The sequence below is a fragment of the Pelophylax lessonae genome (genome assembly GCF_965119305.1).
Source record: "Pelophylax lessonae genome assembly, chromosome: 4".
NCBI lineage: Eukaryota > Metazoa > Chordata > Amphibia > Anura > Ranidae > Pelophylax > Pelophylax lessonae.
In genome coordinates, this window is record NC_138771.1 from 240657641 (window position 1) to 240670888 (window position 13248).

General features: G+C 38.9%; 1 protein-coding gene across 4 annotated transcripts in view; it reads left to right on the forward strand.

Moving 5' to 3' along the window:
• The window catches only part of PDZRN4 (PDZ domain containing ring finger 4), a 649539-nt gene extending 637051 nt beyond the window's left edge, over window positions 1-12488 (forward strand). For 3 of the 4 annotated variants that reach the window (XM_082253100.1, XM_082253102.1, XM_082253103.1), the window contains 2 exons: window positions 971-1087; window positions 10407-12488. In XM_082253100.1, coding sequence (XP_082109226.1) covers window positions 971-1087; window positions 10407-11933 — 1644 coding nt within the window. In that variant the 3' untranslated portion in view covers window positions 11934-12488. The remainder of the gene's footprint in view (window positions 1-970; window positions 1088-10406) is intronic. The other variant, XM_082253101.1, reaches the window with a different exon arrangement.
• Window positions 12489-13248: the final 760 nt, after the last annotated feature.

Genomic DNA, 13248 nt, shown 5'->3' on the forward strand with positions numbered 1-13248 from the left:
CTCACCAGTACAGGAGCCTTAGAACAGACATTCAAAGAGGTCTGTGCACAGGCAACACCCACGTACACTAAGCAGGCTTAAATAGCTTTCCCAGACATGACCTCAGAGGAATTGTCTAGCAGCACTTCTTACTAAGAACTAACAAGGGCAATGGGAGACCATCTAAACATTGGACTGAAAAAGACCTAGGGCAAGTTCAAAAACAGTTGCACAGTGGAACAGGAATCAAGCATGGGACCCAGGTACAAAACACGAAACCGCAGCATGGAACCTCTGTAGACATAGACACAGGTTAGCTTTGGTGACAGTAAGCTGTGTCATGGATCATGAGGGTGTAAAAGCCAAAATGGGATACCACTCCTCAACCTCTGGACTTAGGTCTGTCAGTGCTCCCATATGCGCGAGCATGGACTGTGACATATTAAACCATATATTTCTCTGTGCCTATGACTGCCATGCAGGTCTTCAATATTTTCAGTGGTGGTGTAATTTCTAAGCTTTTTGTGATATCCAGGGAGGAACAGAACAACACACTGATTCCAGGCCAAATTTGTTTTACTGGCATTAGAGTTGAAGTAATTTCAGCATTTTCCAGCACATTTAGCTTTGATGTTAGGATTAAAATGAATACAGAATATGAGTGGTTTTGTCGCTAACCACTTTCTATCCTGCAGTAGAGCTGACACTAGCAGGATCACAGAGCAGTTACACATTTACTACTGTTTATTGATACTTTAATATCTTTCAATGTGTTATGGGATCCAAACATTATCAACAATTGAGTCTTATTGTTTATGTGAGGGATGAAAGGCAGTGGAGATGAATATGTTATCAGTCTTATTTTGGTGCAAAGCAGAGTGTTTCAAAAGAGTCATTATGATGAAAGGAAGTGGTCAGGCATTTCTATTAGTGCCTACGCCACATTACCATGGGTTAGTACTAATGTGATGTACTAATGTATTCTTTACAGCTGGATGAAGGGTGGCTTGATGATGAAAGGAATGAATTCTTGGAAGAGTTAAACATGCAGATGCTGGAGGAACAACATAATGAAACAACACAGTACACTGCTAATGAAGTGCAACAGGTACAAATGATTAAACTTCCAATGTAACACACATTATTAAACACACACTATAATTATATTAATTTCATTTTTCTTTTATATAGTGGAAGATGGAATTTCTAGCTCTTATAAAAGTGTCCCTTCACTAAACAGCTATACTTGAAAATATGTTGTGCTAAAGCAACTCCTAATGACACATAGCCTAGAGCACTCTGTGGATTAATAACTTTATCACATTTGAACAGGATCTGCCTGGTTTCTGCAATGAAACCACTAGTGAAATTATCTACATTGCTCATAATCAGGACCCAAATCTAAATAGGTTGTTGGGGGATATTATTGTATAAAGTAAAAATATGTAAGAAATAGCTAAACTAAGCTATAGCAGATATACGCTATAGAAGATTTAAAAAATCCAATGTAGTGTACATTTCTTACACAATTATACTGATATGACCATTTGGTACTAAATATAATAAAACAGTATTATTAATAGTGATGTCATTAAATATTATTATTAATATTATTAACCGGTTGCCGACCGCCGCACGACTATATACGGCGGTGGTCAGCCCCGGCCAGGCAAAGTGACGTATATATACGTCACTAGCCTGTCACTTCCTTGTGAGCCAATAGCGGGCGAGCGCGCGCCCGCGGAGGCGCGCGCCTGCCCTGGCTCGTTCCCTGGGAAGTCAGTGCGTGTGACCGGCGGACCCGATGTCCGCCAGTCACTCGCGCTCGTCCTCCGTGAAGGGAGAAAGGCAGGCGGCTGATGTAAACAAGCCGCCTGTCATTCTCCCCTGTGTAGGAATGGTGATCATACGGTTCTACTATGTAGGACCGTTGATCCATCTGTTCCTACACTAGTAGCCATGTCCAATCACAGTAAAAAGCACGCCCCTAGGGACACACTTAACCCCTCCTTCCCCAATAAAGTTAACCCCTTCCCTGCCAGTGTTATTTTGCAGTAACAGTGCATATGTATAGCACTGATTACTGCAATAATGTCACTGGTAACCCCAAAAGTGTAAAAAATGTCAGTCAAGGGTCCGATCTGTCCGCCGCAATGTCGCAGTACCGCAAAAAAAATCGCAGATCGCCGCCATTATGCGTTAAAAAAAAAAACAAAAATGACAGGAATCTTTCCCTTAGTAAACGCAATAACTTTTGTGCAAACCAATCAAAATAAGCTTTTTACGATTTTTTTACCAAACATATGTAGCAGAAAACAAATTGGCCAAAAATGTGAAAATATTGTTATTTTTGCAAAATTTACGCTATTTTTTTTGTTTATAGCGCAAAAAGTAAAAATCGCACAGGTGATCAAATACCACCAAAAGAAAGCTCTGTTTGTGGGAAAAAAGGACGTCAATTTTTTTTAGGTACACGACCGCGCAATTGTCTGTTATAGTCACGCAGTGCCGAATCGCAAAAAAAAAACCCTGGTCAGGAAGGGGGTAAAATCTTCCGGGGCTTAAGTGGTTAATAAGGATTTCTATAGCGCCAGCAATTTACGCAGCACTTTACAATATTAGAGGGAGACAGTACATATACAATACAATAAAATACAAGAGGATTTAGAGGGCCCTGCTCAGAAGAGCTTACAATCTAATGGGGTGGTACAATAGTACATTAACCATACAGCACAATCTAGTGGCCATGGTTTACACTGTCAATGGCAGTCACTCATCCACAAATCCAACTTTCACTTTTTCTTCAAGTTCTCATACTCTTTCTTCATTACGCTTTATCAATTTATCTTCACACACTGCCCAAACCAACCAATACTTTATATAATTAAATTTTTTCCATCACAGCACAGCTTCCTACTAGCTTCATGTTCTCAGTCCCCTATTACAAGAACTTGGACTGAGTGCCAAGCCAGATTTATGCCTACATCAGGTCTGAGCAGCCAGAACAGGAAACAATCAGGTTGTGGATTACATCTACGTTCCACTGCCAGCTCCTACGGGACTGCACAAGTATGCCACCCAACCCGAAGGAGCTTTTGTGGCTTCCTACATATGAATTTATAGCACTAAGGTTCACATTAGTCAATGCTTTAAGACACCACTATCACTTACAAGATGGTGAAAACAATTGAATATATCTAATCAGAGACTACAATATACACTATATTACCAAAAGTTTAGGGATGCCTGCCTTTTCATGCACATTACCTTTAATGGCATCCCAGTCTTAGTCAGTAGGATTTAATATTGAGTTGGCCCACCCTTTGCAGCTATACCAGCTTCAATTCTTCCGCGAAGGCTGTCCACAAGGTTTAGGAGTGTGTCTATGGGAATGTTTGACCATTCTTCCAGAAGCGCATTTGTGAGGTCAGGTACTAATGTTAGACAAGAAGGCCTGGATCGCAGTCCGCACTCAAATTCATCCCAAAGGTGTTCTATCAGTTTGAGGTCAGGACTCTGTGTAGGCCAGTCAAGTTCCTCCACCTCAAACTCACTCATCCATGTCTTTATAGACCTTGCTTTGTGCACTAGTGCGCAGTATTGTTGGAACAGGAAGGGGCCACCCCAAAACTGTTCCCACAAAGTTGGGAGCATGAAATTGTCTAAAATGTCATGGTATGCTGATGCCTTAAGAGTTCCCTTCACTGGAACTAAGGGGCCAAGCCCAGCCCCCGAAAAACAACCGAATGGGCTTCTTGAAGAATGGTCAAACATTCCCATAGACACACTCCTAAACCTTGTGGACAGCCTTCACAGAAGAGTTTAAGCTGTTATAGCTACAAAGGGTGGGCCAACTCAATATTGAACCCTATGGACTAAGATTGGGATGCCATTAAAGTTCATGTGTGTGTAAAGGCAGGCATCCCAATACTTTTGGTAATGTAGTGCATTTGTTTATATTAACCATTAGTGTAGAAAAGTGTTTCTCAACCTTTTTTCAGTCAAGGCACTGTTTAAAAATTATGGACAGTCTTGAGGCATTCTATAATGTAAATGCTATTCTAATAGTTTTATATAATGCAGTAACATCCACACACGCAGGAAACCAAAGGTTAGAGGAGATTTTTTCTTCCAAAGAAAATAAACTTTTGCAAATTGGTATTGACTAGTATTGCAATGTTTCTCTTCTCCCTCTCTCAGCTAATGTGACCCCAGCACTGATGGAGAGGGGCACGGGAGGGTCAAACAAGGATGCTCTGCAGGTGACTGACATCCTCCTTATCAACTGATGATGTCATTGGTCATTAGGACACTGGCAGCAAGAAGTTTGTAACGGTGCACAATTAAAACCTGTGGCTTTGTGTAACTAAAAGGCAGGCTTCATCCACACGCTGACTTGTATACAATTTTTGGGCAATTTTTAGGCATTTTGTCAAGGCACCCTTGAAGAAATCCCAGGGTGCCTGAGCACCCTAGTTGAAAAAGGCTGGTGTAGAATTATATATAGTGTACAACAAAGCTAAATGCCAATATAGATTTTAACATTCACCATATTTACTGTATCTTTATGACAACTGATTCTGATTTCGGTATAACCCCCAATCCCTTAAGGCTCATTGAAATATATGGTATTGTCTTGCTATTATTTTTTCCAATGCTTGGAGACCTCAGTCCCATTTATCATAGAAACATTTCTTCATTTTTATACCCACCATTACAGTTTTCACCTGATACAGTAAAAACTAAAACCACCAGCATAAGCAGATATTCAGTGGAATCCTGTGATATTTCTGTCATTTACCAGTAGAGCTCTTGTGTTAGAATTAATCTACAGGATGCCATGAGCCTCTTTGGGCTTCTCAGCGTCAGTAGGTCCTGCGTTAATAAAACTATGTGTTTTACTGCACCCAGCACAGAATATTTGCTTGATTTCTAATTAAATTACTGAGCTAAAAGTAGGGTCAAAACAAAAATCATACTGTTCACTGGTCCCATTAAAGAAAGCAACTAAATGAACTGTCCTAATTATGTGTCAGGTTTCCTACACAATCCCATTGTAGCACAAAATGTATCTATTGGGCATAGAGCGCTCCAGAAAAAGGACATTAAAGTATATACTTATTCCAAATAAGCAATAATAGCTTTTAGCCCTCATTCACATTGACTGTGGCTTTGAAATCATGATTTTATCTGAAATGTCAGGATTTCATAGCTGCATGTCTGTGTGACTTTGAGTGCGACTTGGAAGACATCTGTGCGGCTTTATGCACAGATGTCTGTGCAAGCCGCATCCAAAAATCACCAAAAAGTAATGCAGGAACTACTTTTTCAAATTGATATGGCATCGCAAAGTCGGCGTCGCACCCATTTGAACGGTGTGATAGCCAGAAATAGAGGGCGACTTGTCATGCGATTTGACCTGTCAAATCACATGACAAGTCACTTCAATGGGAACAAGGGCTTAAACAAGCCATTCCCTGGCCTCTATAGTTGCATGCACTGTGAAGTAATTAATCCTCAAATATCCTCACAGATTACAACAAAGACTCCAAAGTTGGGTTTCAGTTGGTTTCTAGAAGCTTAGAAGCTTATTAACACCTGATATGTGTTTATATTAGACAGCTGGTAGAATGCAAAGAATCTGCCTTCTAAAGAAAATAAAGGGGATTTCAGTGTCTCTGTTGTGAACTTTAAAAATGAATTTCTCCGCAATGCTTGTAGCTACAGAGGGCTTGTTTTAACCAGTTCAGCTCTAGAGCATTATTTTTTATTTTTGCACGAATGTAAAAAGCTTTACTTTTGCAATAAAATGACTTAAACCTTCTAAAAGCAGAGGTCCTGTAGGATAAAAAAGATGATAGTTGCAAATTTTTATGTCACATATTTGCGCAACTGTTTATTAAAGGCTAATTTTCTTTTTTCTTTGTTGACATCTTTATTATCTCAATAAAGCACTTTTTTGTGAAAAAAAAAAAATTTCAGGAAAAAATATAAAATAAATGTTATTGCAAACACACACAATATACAGTGGGTGTAGAAAAAAATCAACCAACCCCCCCCCCCCCCCCCTTTAAAAAAAATCACATTTTGCTGCTTTTTTAGCCAGAACTAAAGAGGACACACTTTTTGTATTATCCAGCGGTATTTCACTTATAACATCCAAGTGAAAGATATAAGACCAACATGTCAAGAAAGAATCATGTTTCACCTTAAAGATTTTGAGGCCACGTGTAAAAAATGTGTTATGGTCAGATAGACTAAAAACTGAATTATTTGGCCTCAACACCAAACAATATGTCTGGCAGAAATCCAGTGCAGCTCACCATCCAAATAACACCATTCTTACAGTAAAGCATGGAGGTGGTAATATCCTGTTATGGGGGTGTTTCTCTGCAGCAGGGACCGGAGCATGTGTCAGGATAGAAGGAAAAATGGATAGGGCAAATGGTTGAAGGTTGAAGACTTAATCCCCATTGAAAATATGTGGAATGACTTGAAGACTGCAGTCCACAAATAGTCACCATCAAAGAAGAGTGGGCACATATGGTAAAGTCTAGAGGTGCAAAGTTATTGGAGACACATCCCAACAGACTAAAGGCTGTAATTAAACCAAAATGTTGTTCAACAAAATACTAACACAAGGGGGTGATCCCTTTTCCAACTTTTTTTAGTGATTCGGTTTTTTATTTATTTATTTCTTTTACATATTGGTGTCATATCTTTCACTTGGATGTTAAAGTAAGTACAGCTGGATAAAACAAAATATGTGTCTGTCTCAATTTGAGGCTGCAAAGCAACAAAATGTGAATATTTTAAAGAGGGTGAGTATTTTCTTTACCCACTGTTATACCCATTCTTGGTAAAATAAAAAAGGTGAGGTTGCGTTGAATAAATAGATACCCAACATGCCAAATTATGTGCACCTGTGAAATCACAAAGAACTACTGAGTCCCAAAATTGCCATAGATGATGCTCTAAAAGCCTTTACAGCTCATCAGTTTAGAGTTAATCAGGAGCTCTTGTGTTTAAATTATTGCTGCAACTCTTGAAATTTGCAGCAAAATTTGAAACATGTGGTGCAATCATGGTTTACATACCCCTGCACGTGTGCAGGGGGGTTTACACCAAATTTTTAAATATTTTTTAAATTTTTAAAAACTTTGTTTTCTTAATTATTTATTTTTACTTGATTGCTATCACAAAATGGTTAATAAACCCCCATGTAATAGCATTGGACAGGTGACAGGTATTTTTTTTTTTGGAGACATAGACCCCAATGTCTCCCTTGCCCTTCACACCATCTAACCAAGCACAGATCTGCTCAGTTAGATGTGTCCCCTGGCTGTATCGGTCAGGAATTGGTGGATCTGAAACTGAAAGTGATGCAAATATTGTTGCTTCTGATTTCATTGTTTGAATGTGAGATTGAGGCATGGATTTGCCTCGCTCTCACATCACTCTCCCCTGCAGCTGGTGGTTGTGATCCTGGGCTCCCAGTAAGAGTAAGAGAAAGAGAGCCTGGGAACCACAGGTAGAGTGGGAGCCACTGAGTCATATCGCTGTCTCTGTGAAAGTGATCAGCGGCTAGAGAGCCACCACATCACTTTCATTTTCAAGACAGGATCCGGCTGAAGAAAGCCTGCACAAGATGATGGCTGCAGTAGCAGTAGTGATTAAAGATTTACTCTTTGGATATATGTAGTACGTCCAAAGAGCAGAACTAGTCAAAGAGCTTTTACTGCTTGTCAAGAATATGTAAATGTTTTAATGTGCATAGTCTCGGCACAACTTAACTTTAAGAGAGCATTACATTTGATAACTAAACTAGGATGGATGAAGGTGTACAAAAGACTGGACTGTAATTTAGTTGAGTTGACTGTAGCATGCCATGACTTTTCCATTCAAACTGCAGCATCATTTAAAAGTGAAAAGGTCCTGTTAAAAACAAGGTGCTTACTCCTGACCATTCATTTTGCTGCAGTTAAACATACTGTAAAATGCAAGATCCAATGTGAACAGTCCAAAATGAATGGTTAGGTCAAAGTACCTTGTACAGTTACTGTATTACTCTTCAGTTAACTCATATATGTAACTGAAATTCTTGCAAAACTTACTCACTGCTATAATAATCCAAATCCCCACAGGAAACTGGTCATGTAGCCAATGATCATGTAAACAAGTCATTGACAGGTCTGCTCTTCCTGAACATAATTTCCCCAAGTCCTATTAGCAGAGCCCACATGACCAGAACTTTAGGCACCCATGAGGCATGAAAACTGGTGATTATAGCATTAGATAAATGTTGAGCATATTCATAGCTACCAACTGTCCCTGATTTTAAGGGACTGTCCATAATTTGGAAAGCCAGTATAAAGGAATAGTATTGGTAAACAAAGCACTTGTGGATTTAACCAATTATTTTTTTTGTACAATTCTCCTTCAAGGGTGGCATTGCAAGGGATATGTCCTGTGCATTCATAATTTTGCTAACAGGTTTTTCTCATTCCTAACTCAGAATGTTGGGGGGTATGAGGGAATATTACAGTATATGCCTGATTGAATTGGGGTAGATCAGTATTTTGACTTGATTTGTGACTTGACCAAAATAAATGACTTGACTTGACTTGCTTGACTTCTAGCAGGGACCCGACTTGACTTGCTTGCTTTTCACCACAGTAACTTGGGACTTGCTTGAGACTAGAAGGTTAAGACTTGAGACTTGCTTGTGACTTGCACATGTGTGACTTACTCCCATGTCTGCTGACTGGTAAAAACCCAGTTTCTCCTCCCAGGATGCAGTTATCAAGACTTAGCAACCAACCAACAGACCCAAATGCTGTCATGTCATGGCAAGGGAAAAAGTAACTAACCCAGCGTAAATTCCAACACCATCTCACACTGAACCTATACTAAATCAGGGCTGTTACATCTGATGGATGAACAGAGCACCAAGGGAGTATGGTGAAGGTGAGTATCAGTGGGTGGTTGTGAAATACTCAGAATTCCTTTTTATTAATTAAGGCCCCTTTCACATGGGGCGGATCCATTTTGATGGATTTTGCTTGCTAATCCACGCTTATCCCCGCTGAGCAGGTGGATGACAGGTCCGTCTCCATCTGTGCAGAGATGGATCTGTCAGAGTCCCGCTATCCTTTATGGGGAGATCAGATGAAAATGTACAGCCTGTCCATTTTCATCCGATCTCATCCGATCTGACCCACGTATCGCCATACGTCTGTTTTCTTGTTGGATCGGATGCCAAGCCGTTGTCAACGGACACAAGTCCGCTGACATCCGCCTCTCCATAGAGGAGAATAGGTGGCCCGATCGGGTCCACCTGTAGAACCGACAGGTGGACCCGATTGGTCGTGTGAAAAGGGGCCAAATAGTAAAAATAATAACTGGTATATTGTAAACAGATTTGTTTTGTTTTTGTTTTTGCTTGCATGCATCCTTGATTTTACTATTCCTGCTATTAAAAGTGAATCACTTTACCTTGCAATTGGGCTTCAGATCTTTAGAGACAGTCCCTTCAAGGGTTTGGTTATTCTTCATGGCAGCTTGGTATCCCAAAAATCATTGAGCACTTATATACATATATAATTCTTAGCTCCCATTGTCCAGAGCCATCCTGCCTCTGTCCACTTTTTTCATCTTCCTGCTTACATTAAATGCGATAGGCAGCCTCATTCACTAATAAACAGGGGAAGGGGACAGGAAGAGGCAGTCCAAATAATAACAAAGTTGTGGTTGATATTTACATAACAGCGCACCCCAGTTTGGGATGCCTAGGCATTCTTAAGATACAGCAAGCGTACAGAGAGCCAACTTAAATGCATGTTCTATGGACCTGGGGCCACCTTACAAGTAAATGTGGGGCCTCAGGCTTACGCTATGCCCATACATTTATAGTGATCAACAATTTCCACGTAAGCCATAATCCTTAATTTATATTCATGCACCTAAGACATTAGGATTCCTATACACACAAAGAGCTGCGTATACTGGTATTATTTTTGTTAAATATCAGCCTCATATTCAAAACAGTTTGTTAAACTAGGTAAATAAATGTCACAGATACATTATTATAACAACGTTCCTTCTATCTCTCAACATAAGACACTTTACAGCATGTTTCCAAACCACTGCCCTACTGTATATTTGCCTGTAAAATGTTCCTCATTTAAAGTGACCTCTTTCTATATTTTCTCTGTATGTACAATAGAGCCATTCATCCACAAATGCAGTTTTTCTTCATTGTTTACAAAAAGTAAAGGAAATGACGAGAATGGCTTTTGTAAGCACTTTTACTAATAGTGAAATTGTTAATTCTGTATTTGTTTTAAGGCACAATTCCATGCTCTAGTTAGTATTGCTGAGGTTGCAATACTTTAAACTTTGTTAATGAAATATTTTTCTCTCCTCAGCAGAAAAAGCCAGAAGAGGAAGATGGTACAACTGACACAGCAACTTCGTCGTCCAATAACCATGAAAAAGACAGTGGTGTAGGACGCACAGATGAAAGTCAGCACCATGATGAGAGCTCAGAAATGGAAAATATAATCAAAGATCACAGAATCACTTGTCTTCAGAAAAACCCAAAGCTAAGACAAAGTCAGGATACATTAGAAAGTATTGAACTCCAGTTTAATGACAGTATGGTTTCTGGGGAATATATGGATTCTGATCCTACCATTAGTCAAGAAGACGAGTGTGAAAAGTTTCGACAGTTGTTAGAGCTGAAGTGCCAAATCCGAAACCGAGGAGAGTATGACCTGTACTACTCCAGCAGTACAATTGAATGTAGCACAACAGAGCCTTGTGGAGTAGAACATGAGTTACAGCTTTTGAATGAAGAGCTGAGAAGCATTGAACTTGAGTGCCAAAGTATAATGCAGGCGCACCGACTCCAAAATGTTAGGAATCAAACTAGCGATATTTTGGAAATTCACAGTGATGAGATTTGCAATTATAATACTAGCACAGACTTACAGAGAGACAAAGTGGGGAATATCAGAGAGCACACAGAGCGATCTGATAAGGACAGTTCTAGTGCATATAACACAGCTGAAAGTTGTAGGAGCACACCACTGACTGTAGACAGGTCCCCAGACAGCTCCTTACAAAGGATAATTAGCATCACAAACCGGAAAAATCTCAGTAGCACCATTGTAACAAACCATTTATCATCTGGACTAAGCAGCATTGAGTATACTCCAACCAAATCTCTAACCAGTGTGCAGAGCCTTCCAGCGGAATATCAAGATACTGTGTTAGAATGCAGTAAATTCTCAGATTATAGGAAACCAATCCAAGATGAAATCCCATATCTTTCACCATACCACAGTTCATCATATAGATATGGAAATATACCAGTCCATGCAAGACATTATCAAAGTTACATGCAACTCGTTCAACAGAAAACTGCAGTAGAATATGCACAAAGCCAACTAAATCTAGTAACAATGTGCAGAGATTCTCCAAGGTCATTAGAGCCAAGGATGGAATGGAAAGTAAAAATAAGGAGTGATGGGACAAGATATATCACTAAAAGGCCAGTAAGAGACAAACTTTTGAAAGAGCGTGCCTTAAAAATCAAAGAAGAGAGGAGTGGTATGACAACAGATGATGATACCATGAGTGAGATGAAAATGGGAAGATACTGGAGTAAAGAGGAAAGAAAACAGCACCTTATGAGGGCAAAGGAACAGAGGAGGCGTAGAGAGTTCATGATGCGCAGTAGACTGGAGTGTCTTAAAGAGAGTCCACAGAGTGGTAGTGAAAGTAAAAAGGAAATCAGTATAATTGAACTGAGTCACAGAAAAATGATGAAAAAACGAAACAAAAAGATCTTAGACAACTGGATGACAATCCAAGAACTTATGACACACGGCGAAAGGTCTCCTGATGGTTCCAGAGTACATAATGCCTTTTTATCAGTCACTACTGTTTGAGTAGGACTGTAAAAGAATAGGCTATCTTTTTAGATAGAGTATGATTGCCTCGTTCAATGTGGCATTTTTATATACAGTATTTTGTGACTGTTTATAGTTTCAATTTTGTAAAATCTATTTGGCAATTTTACATTTTTTTCATATAACTACTTTGCTTATTAATATTGAATGATTTGTGAATATATTAAAATGACCTTTTTTTGTAAAAAAAATTAAACTTGAAAGAAAGCCATTTGATTTCTTACTATGATGTATCTATTGTAGTTGAAATTTTTGATTTATTTCTCTAGTTAATTTTTTTTTCTACTTTCATGACACTTACAGTAAATGCCAAATTAAACAGTTTTATACACATAATATTTGAAGTACATACAGATAAAGTGCAATGTACCAGATCTCATCTTATGCTTCAGAAATGTTTTTGATTGAGAATGTATACATGGAATATGTAATTTACAACTGTATTTGTCCAAGTCAAATGTCAGTGGCAAACTTGTCACTATTTGTGCAGGCCTCAGTCATGTAGCTAGATATAACTGTGGAGATGGAAGCAAAATAAATTATTATTCAGCATTGTTCATAAAGATTGTATTTTTTTATTTTTATTTTAACCTCAAGTACGCTAATCAGGCAAATGTAATGGATTCGCCCACTGTGCACAGGATGAGTCATAGGGGTATATTTATAAAACAGTTAAAGCAACTTTCACCAAACATATACTGGTAGTGAATCAGTCACAGACATTTAAAACAGGTGCACCAGGAAGATTCACCTGCAGTTAAAGTTTGGTGAATGTCAGATTAACTGATTTAAAAATACAGTTACTGTAGGTCCATATATTTTTAGACACAGGCACAACTTTTGTTTTTTTTTTCAGGTATTTACCAAACCATATTTAAGCTCTAAGTATATATAATGGATATGAGCTAAAAGTGCACACTCTCAGGTTTAATTGGAGGGTATGTACATCCAAATCAGAGGAAGGGTTTAGGAATTACAGCACTTAAGATTAGCCACCCCCCCTTTTCCAATGGATCAAAAGTAATTGGACAATTGAATCAAAAGTTGTTTCATGGCCAGGTGTGGGCTACTCCATCATTTTTTCTTCATCAGATAAGCAGATAAATGGTCTGGAGTTGATTCTAAGTGTGGTATTTTAATTTGTAATCTATTGCTGTGAAACGATATCATGCGTTCAAAGGAGCTGTCCATGCAAGTGAAGCAGGCCATTGTAAGGCTTTAAAAATGCAGCAACATTAGGATTGGACAAATCAACAGTTTGGTACAATTTGAGTAAAGAAGAAGGCAATGGTGA